This window comes from Sprattus sprattus, assembly GCF_963457725.1.
Source record: "Sprattus sprattus genome assembly, chromosome: 20".
Classification (NCBI taxonomy): Eukaryota; Metazoa; Chordata; class Actinopteri; order Clupeiformes; family Clupeidae; genus Sprattus; species Sprattus sprattus.
This window is the reverse complement of record NC_137918.1, coordinates 26,757,709-26,765,822: the sequence shown is the minus strand read 5'-3', so window position 1 is coordinate 26,765,822 and position 8,114 is coordinate 26,757,709. Positions and strand designations below refer to the sequence as shown.

The 8,114-nt window shown below is 49.6% G+C and overlaps 1 protein-coding gene across 2 annotated transcripts in view; it reads right to left on the bottom strand.

Annotated features, from left to right (window-relative positions):
• Nucleotides 1–710: 710 nt before the first annotated feature.
• The window catches only part of LOC308381843 (purine nucleoside phosphorylase-like), a gene marked incomplete at its 5' end in the record, with an annotated part of 40,911 nt that continues 33,507 nt past the window's right edge, over nt 711–8,114 (bottom strand). For both annotated transcript variants that reach the window (XM_080859460.1, XM_080859461.1), the window contains 3 exons: nt 711–1,460; nt 3,867–4,057; nt 5,427–5,602. In XM_080859460.1, the coding sequence (XP_080715586.1) occupies nt 1,246–1,460; nt 3,867–4,057; nt 5,427–5,602 (582 nt within the window). In that variant the 3' untranslated portion in view covers nt 711–1,245. The remainder of the gene's footprint in view (nt 1,461–3,866; nt 4,058–5,426; nt 5,603–8,114) is intronic.

The following is an 8,114-nucleotide window of genomic DNA, read 5'->3' as shown; positions in this document are numbered from 1 at the left end:
AAACATAAATAAAGACTATATATATCTTACCAAAGAATATTTCTTGCAATTTACATTAACAAGATTGCGTGTGAGACACAATAATACAATTTACATTAATAACCAAATCTGGCACTAGAGAAAATACAAAACAGCTGTCCCAAGAACACAATTTAAAAGGAACACATTTAAGACATCGAAATATTAAATATCTGGAGGTGCTTCAGGTTTAAATGTTTCAGTAGAAAACGGAATGATTCCCCATTGAAGGCCATTATGGATGTGTTATAAACACACACACTTCTCTGCAGGCAGTTAGACACAGTGATACTAACACACTCCACAACAGACAGAGGCTTTCAAGGCCACCACCTTACAAACAGTCTCTCTTTTAAGTCCACCACCTTACAGACTCTCTTTCTAACTGCACAGTGCATTCACACCACTCAAACAGAGACGCTCTCTCTCGATTTCTCTCTCTCCCGCTTTCCTTCACTCTCCTTCTCTCTATCTCTCCCTCTTTCTCTACCTCTTCCCCCTCTCTCTCCCTCTTTTCTACACTCTCCTTCTCTCTATCTCTATCTCCCTCCCTCTCTCTCTACCTCTTCTCCCTCTCCCTCCCTCTCTCTCTCTCCCTCTTTCCTTCACTCTCCTTCTCTCTCCCTCTCCCTCCCCCTCCCTCTCCTTCTCTCTCTCTCTCTCTCTCTCTCTCCTTCTCTCTCTCTCCCTCTCTCTCTAAACAGGTTCTAAGTGCTTGGGTCCATTAGAGGGGTGAGTAGCTCTGCCAGACTCCCCAGTGCTTCCTGCCACAGAAGGAATGCCAACTGAAAAAGAACTATAAAATAAGACCAACGAGAAACAACCAGAGGAGAAAGTATATGAACGCGGTAAAAAAAATACAAGTATACCAACACGCAACGCAATTAAATAAAAGTTAAAAAAACAATCACAACATAGGAGACCCATTTGACTGGTTAGTCAGACAGTGTGTGTCATACCAGTCAGTGTGTGTGTCACACCAGTCAGTGTGGAATCAGTAATTAGATAAGGGTTTGGTTCCTGGTCAAGAGAGGTCAGTAATAATATATATTTAGTCCACCTGGGTTGTCTAATGATGGAGGGTTTTATTTATTTATTTTTCATTATTTCTTTCTTTCTTTAGCTGCGTTGTGGGGTCGTGTCCAGAGGGGGGATGACGGGTTCTGAGCGTGCTCAGTGAGGGGCGTCGTGGTCCAGACGGGAGATGATGACGGGTTCTGAGCGTGCTCAGTGAGCGGCGTCGTGTTCCAAACGGGAGATGAAGGTGGCGATGAACTTCTCCAGCTGCTGGGCGCGCTCGTCCCCAGTCTGCAGCACCTCCTCGTGATTGGCTCGCTCCTCGCTCTCGTAGTCCATCACCGCCTGGTTGGAGATGAGGGACAGGGCAAACACCCGCATGCCACAGTGACGCGCCACGATCGCCTCGTGAACCGTGCTCATGCCTGCCAGGGCAAAGGAGGTGGACATTAACTATAAGAAATGATGTGACCTTAGGCTGGGGTCCTAGGAGAGGAGTAAGGAGTAAGGGGTTAGGGGTCAGGAGAGGAGAGGAGTAAGGGGTTAGGGTCCTAGGAGAGGAGAGGAGTAAGGGGCTAGGAGAGGAGTAAGGGGTTAGGAGAGGAGTAAGGGGTCAGGAGAGGAGAGGAGTAAGGGGCTAGGAGAGGAGTAAGGGGTTAGGAGAGGAGTAAGGGGTCAGGAGAGGAGAGGAGTAAGGGGCTAGGGTCCCAGGAGAGGAGAGGAGTAAGGGGCTAGGAGAGGAGTAAGGGGTTAGGAGAGGAGTAAGGGGTTAGGAGAGGAGTAAGGGGTTAGGAGAGGAGTAAGGAGTTAGGAGAGGAGTAAGGAGTTAGGAGAGGAGTAAGGGGTTAGGAGAGGAGTAAGGGGCTAGGGTCCCAGGAGAGGAGAGGAGTAAGGGGCTAGGAGAGGAGTAAGGGGTTAGGAGAGGAGTAAGGGGTTAGGAGAGGAGTAAGGGGTTAGGAGAGGAGTAAGGAGTTAGGAGAGGAGTAAGGGGTTAGGAGAGGAGTAAGGAGTAAGGGGTTAGGGTCCTAGGAGAGGAGTAAGGGGTTAGGAGAGGAGTAAGGGGTTAGGAGAGGAGTAAGGGGTTAGGAGAGGAGTAAGGAGTAAGGGGTTAGGGTCCTAGGAGAGGAGTAAGGGGTTAGGAGAGGAGTAAGGGGTTAGGAGAGGAGTAAGGGGTTAGGAGAGGAGAGGAGTAAGGGGTTAGGAGAGGAGAGGAGTAAGGGGTTAGGAGAGGAGAGGAGTAAGGGGTTAGGAGAGGAGAGGAGTAAGGGGTTAGGGGTCAGGAGGGGAGAGGAGTAAGGGGTTAGGGGTCAGGAGAGGAGAGGAGTAAGGGGTTAGGGGTCAGGAGAGGAGAGGAGAGGAGTAAGGGGTTAGGGTCCCAGGAGAGGAGTAAGGGGTTAGGAGAGGAGTAAGGGGTTAGGAGAGGAGTAAGGGGTTAGGAGAGGAGTAAGGGGTTAGGGTCCCAGGAGAGGAGTAAGGGGTTAGGAGAGGAGTAAGGGGTTAGGAGAGGAGTAAGGGGTTAGGAGAGGAGTAAGGGGTTAGGGTCCCAGGAGAGGAGTAAGGGGTTAGGAGAGGAGTAAGGGGTTAGGAGAGGAGTAAGGGGTTAGGAGAGGAGTAAGGGGTTAGGGTCCCAGGAGAGGAGTAAGGGGTTAGGAGAGGAGTAAGGGGTTAGGAGAGGAGTAAGGGGTTAGGAGAGGAGTAAGGGGTTAGGAGAGGAGTAAGGGGTTAGGGTCCTTGGTGAGGAGTAAGGGGTTATGGAGGGGGGCATGGAGGGATATCAAATGGTCACATGACTTGACATGCCACTTTGCTATGGGGTGATGCTGTGACCTTAAGGCACGGCGCTAAAGCTGTGCTGATGTGACATACAGTGCTTATGATGCATCAGCCTCTGTATTGTGCTTCTGACCAATCAAACAACGAACACACACATGATCAATCAAACAGCGAACACAGACATAACCAATCAAACAGCGAACACAGACATGATCAATCAAACAACGAACACAGACATGACTAATCAAACAACGAACACAGACATGACCAATCAAACAACAAACACAGACATGACAGCGTTCCTGCGAGATGAACACAGACATAACCAATCAAACCGCGAACACAGACATGACCAATCAAACAACGAACACAGACATGACCAATCAAACAACGAACACAGACATGACCAATCAAACAGCGAACACAGACATGACCAATCAAACAACGAACACAGACATGACCAATCAAACATTGAACACAGACATGACAGCGGTCCTGCAAGACGAACACAGACATAACCAATCAAACAACGAACACAGACATGACCAATCAAACAACGAACACAGACATGACCAATCAAACAGCGAACACAGACATGACCAATCAAACAACAAACACAGACATGACAGCGTTCCTGCGAGATGAACACAGACATAACCAATCAAACAACGAACACAGACATGACCAATCAAACAGCGAACACAGACATGACCAATCAAACAACGAACACAGACATGACCAATCAAACATTGAACACAGACATGACCAATCAAACAACGAACACAGACATGACCAATCAAACAGCGAACACAGACATGACCAATCAAACAACGAACACAGACATGACCAATCAAACAGCGAACACAGACATGACCAATCAAACATTGAACACAGACATGACCAATCAAACAACGAACACAGACATGACCAATCAAACAACGAACACAGAAATGACAGCTGTCCTCCAAGACGTACACAGACATGACCAATCAAACAACGAACACAGACATAACCAATCAAACAACGAACACAGACATGACCAGCGGCGGGGTTCTCACCAACAGCGTCGGCTCCCAGCTTGTTCAACATGCGGCACTCAGCGATGGTCTCGAAGGACGGCCCCCCCAGCACGCAGTAGACGCCCTCACGCAGGAAGTCACTGTAGCCCAGCTCTGAGCCCACCTCCTGGGCCAGACGCACCAGCTTACGGTTATAGGCATCAGACATGCAGGGGAAACGCACACCAAACCTGAGAGAGAGGGAGAGGGGGAGAGAGAGAGAGATAGAGAGAGAAGGAGAGGGGGAGAGAGAGAGGGAGGGGGAGAGAGAGAGAGATAGAGAGGGAGAGGGGGAGATAGGGAGAGAGGGAGAGGGAGGGAGAAGGAGAGAGAGAGAGGGAGGGGGAGAGAGAGGGAGGGGGGAGAGAGAGAGAGGGGGAGGGGGAGAGAGAGAGAGGGAGAGAGAGAGGGAGAGGGAGGGAGGGAGAGAGAGAGGGAGAGGGGGGGAGAGAGGGAGGGAGGGGGGAGAGAGAGAGGGAGGGAGAGGGGGGGGGGGAGGGAGGGAGGGAGGGGGGAGAGAGAGAGGGAGGGAGAGGGAGGGGGAGGGAGAGAGAGGGGGAGATAGGGAGAGAGAGAGGGAGAGATGGGGAGAGGGGGAAAGGGGGGAGAGGGAGGGGGGAGAGAGAGGAAAAGAGGGAGAGGGAGAGAGGGAGAGAGGGGGAGAGAGAGAGAGGGAGGGAGAGAGAGAGAGCGGGGGAGAGAGAGAGAGCGGGGGAGAGAGAGAGAGGGGGGTGGAGAGAGGGAGGGAGAGGGAGGGGGAGATAGAGAGTAGGAGAGAGAGGGGGAAAGGGAGAGAGGGGGAGGGGGAGAGAGAGAAAGAGAGAAAGGAAGATGGGAAGACAAAGAGAGGGAGAGAGAGAAAGGTAGAGAGGGGAGGAGAAGGAGAGAGCAACAATAGGTACAACATGTTGAGATAACGCATCATTACTTTAGAGAGGAAGGTGGAGAAAAAAGGAGACCGAGGCAGAGAGAGAGAAAGAGAGAAAGAGTGAAAAGGAGAGGGAGAAAGAGAGAGAAAAGGAGAGAGAGGGAAACAGAGATAGAGAGGAAGAAAGTGAAAGAGAGAGAGAAAGAGAGAGAAAATAAAAATAGAGCGAGGGAAACAGAGAGAGGAAGAAAGTGAAAGGGGAGAGATAGTGAGAAGGAGAGAGAGGGAGAGAGTGAGAAGGAGAGAGAGGGAAACAGAGAGAGAGAGGAAGAGAGTGAAAGAGAGAGAGAAAGAGAGAGAAAGGGAGAGAGATGGAACAGAACAGAGAGAGAGAGGAAGAGAGTGAAAGAGAGAGAGAGAGGAAGAGAGTGAAAGGGAGAGAGAGGGAAACACAGAGAGAGAGGAAGAAAGTGAAAGGGGAGAGATAATGAGAATGAGAGAAAGTGAAAGAGAGAGAGAAAGAGAGTGAAAGAGAGAGAGATAGGGAGAGCGAGGGTGAATGAGCATCTGTATGCCAGGGTCTCACTCACTTGTCCTCGTTGGGTGAGAGGAAGAGAGTGAAAGAGAGAGAGATAGGGAGAGCGAGGGTGAATGAGCATCTGTATGCCACAGTATGCCAGGGTCTCACTCACTTGTCCTCGTTGGGTCCTGCCAGGGGGTTGATCCCAGCGAAGCCCGGCATGTTGATGTGGTCCTTGATGACCATGACGTCTCCCACCCGGTAGTCCTGGTTGAGACCGCCCGCCGCGTTGGTCAGGATGACCGTCTCCACGCCCATCAGCTTGAACACGCGGATGGGCAGCGTGATCTGGAGGAGACCAGAGAACACACACACACACACACACACACACACACACACACACACACACACACACACACACACACACACACACACCCTAACCCATTAGCTTGAACATTCGGATGGGCAGTGTGATCTGGAGGAGACCAGAGAACACACACACACACACACACACACACACACACACACACACCCTAACCCATCAGCTTGAACACTCGGATGGGCAGCGTGATCTGGAGCAGACCAGACCAGAGCACCACGCAAGGCAGGTGTCACACTAATGTCTGTCCAATCATCAGGCAGGTGTCACACTAATGTCTGTCCAATCATCAGGCAGGTGTCACACTAATGTCTGTCCAATCATCAAGCAGGTGTCACACTAATGTCTGTCCAATCATCAAGCAGGTGTCACACTAATGTCTGTCCAATCATCAGGCAGGTGTCACACTAATGTCTGTCCAATCATCAGGCAGGTGTCACACTAATGTCTGTCCAATCATCAGGCAGGTGTCACACTAATGTCTGTCCAATCATCAAGCAGGTGTCACACTAATGTCTGTCCAATCATCAAGCAGGTGTCACACTAATGTCTGTCCAATCATCAGGCAGGTGTCACACTAATGTCTGTCCAATCATCAAGCAGGTGTCACACTAATGTCTGTCCAATCATCAAGCAGGTGTCACACTAATGTCTGTCCAATCATCAGGCAGGTGTCACACTAATGTCTGTCCAATCATCAAGCAGGTGTCACACTAATGTCTGTCCAATCATCAAGCAGGTGTCACACTAATGTCTGTCCAATCATCAGGCAGGTGTCACACTAATGTCTGTCCAATCATCAAGCAGGTGTCACACTAATGTCTGTCCAATCATCAAGCAGGTGTCACACTAATGTCTGTCCAATCATCAGGCAGGTGTCACACTAATGTCTGTCCAATCATCAAGCAGGTGTCACACTAATGTCTGTCCAATCATCAGGCAGGTGTCACACTAATGTCTGTCCAATCATCAGGCAGGTGTCACACTAATGTCTGTCCAATCATCAGGCAGGTGTCACACTAATGTCTGTCCAATCATCAGGCAGGTGTCACACTAATGTCTGTCCAATCATCAAGCAGGTGTCACACTAATGTCTGTCCAATCATCAAGCAGGTGTCACACTAATGTCTGTCCAATCATCAGGCAGGTGTCACACTAATGTCTGTCCAATCATCAGGCAGGTGTCACACTAATGTCTGTCCAATCATCAGGCAGGTGTCACACTAATGTCTGTCCAATCATCAGGCAGGTGTCACACTAATGTCTGTCCAATCATCAGGCAGGTGTCACACTAATGTCTGTCCAATCATCAGGCAGGTGTCACACTAATGTCTGTCCAATCATCAGGCAGGTGTCACACTAATGTCTGTCCAATCATCAGGCAGGTGTCACACTAATGTCTGTCCAATCATCAGGCAGGTGTCACACTAATGTCTGTCCAATCATCAGGCAGGTGTCACACTAATGTCTGTCCAATCATCAGGCAGGTGTCACACTAATGTCTGTCCAATCATCAGGCAGGTGTCACACTAATGTCTGTACATTGATCAGTTTCCGAGCACAAAATATGCAAAACTCAGCTTTCTTTTAAAAGTGTTAAAAGCAAACATTACCAGTCTGTTGGGGGGAGGGGGTGTTTTAAAGCAAGCATTACCAGTGTGATGGGGGGGGGGGGGGGGTTAAAGCAAACATTACCAGTCTGATGGGGGGGTGTTTTAAAGCAAGCATTACCAGTCTGATGGGGGGGGGGTTTAAAGCAAGCATTACCAGTCTGATGGGGGGGGTTTAAAGCAAGCATTACCAGTCTGATGGGGGGGTGTTTTAAAGCAAGCATTACCAGTCTGATGTGGGGGGGGGGGGGGTTAAAGCAAGCATTACCAGTCTGATGGGGGGGGGGGGGGTTAAAGCAAACATTACCAGTCTGATGGGGGGGGTTTAAAGCAAGCATTACCAGTCTGATGGGGGGGGTTTAAAGCAAGCATTACCAGTCTGATGGGGGGGGGGGGAGTGGGTTGATGGGGGCAGTCTGATGGGGGTGTTTTAAATGAGGATATTAAGGTGGGGCTGCACAGCACAGCATTAGAATATTTTCAGCTGATGTGAGGACAGATAAAGAAAACACATCTTTTTAGACACAGAAATGTTTTCATAGGTTCTAACGGCATCTATAGTTAACTCTTTCCTATGAGACGTTCAGCGCTGGCAAACAGAATTGACCCTTTGCTAAGCCACGCCCGAAAACTGCCAATCATAGTTTAGCAACGGTAACTAAGCGCGGAGGACCTGACAAGCTTTTGGGCAAAGTGAAGATGCCGAAGCACTTTGCCTATGGGTTGTGCAAAAACGACAGCCGATACCCAAAGAGTTTGGAGGGTGGGATTGAATTTTTTCCATTCCCAAAACCCAAAACTCAATATGAGAAATGGCGTGAGGTGATAAAGAAGTGTGGAAGGCCCGAATCGCAGGTGAATGTCTCGAAGA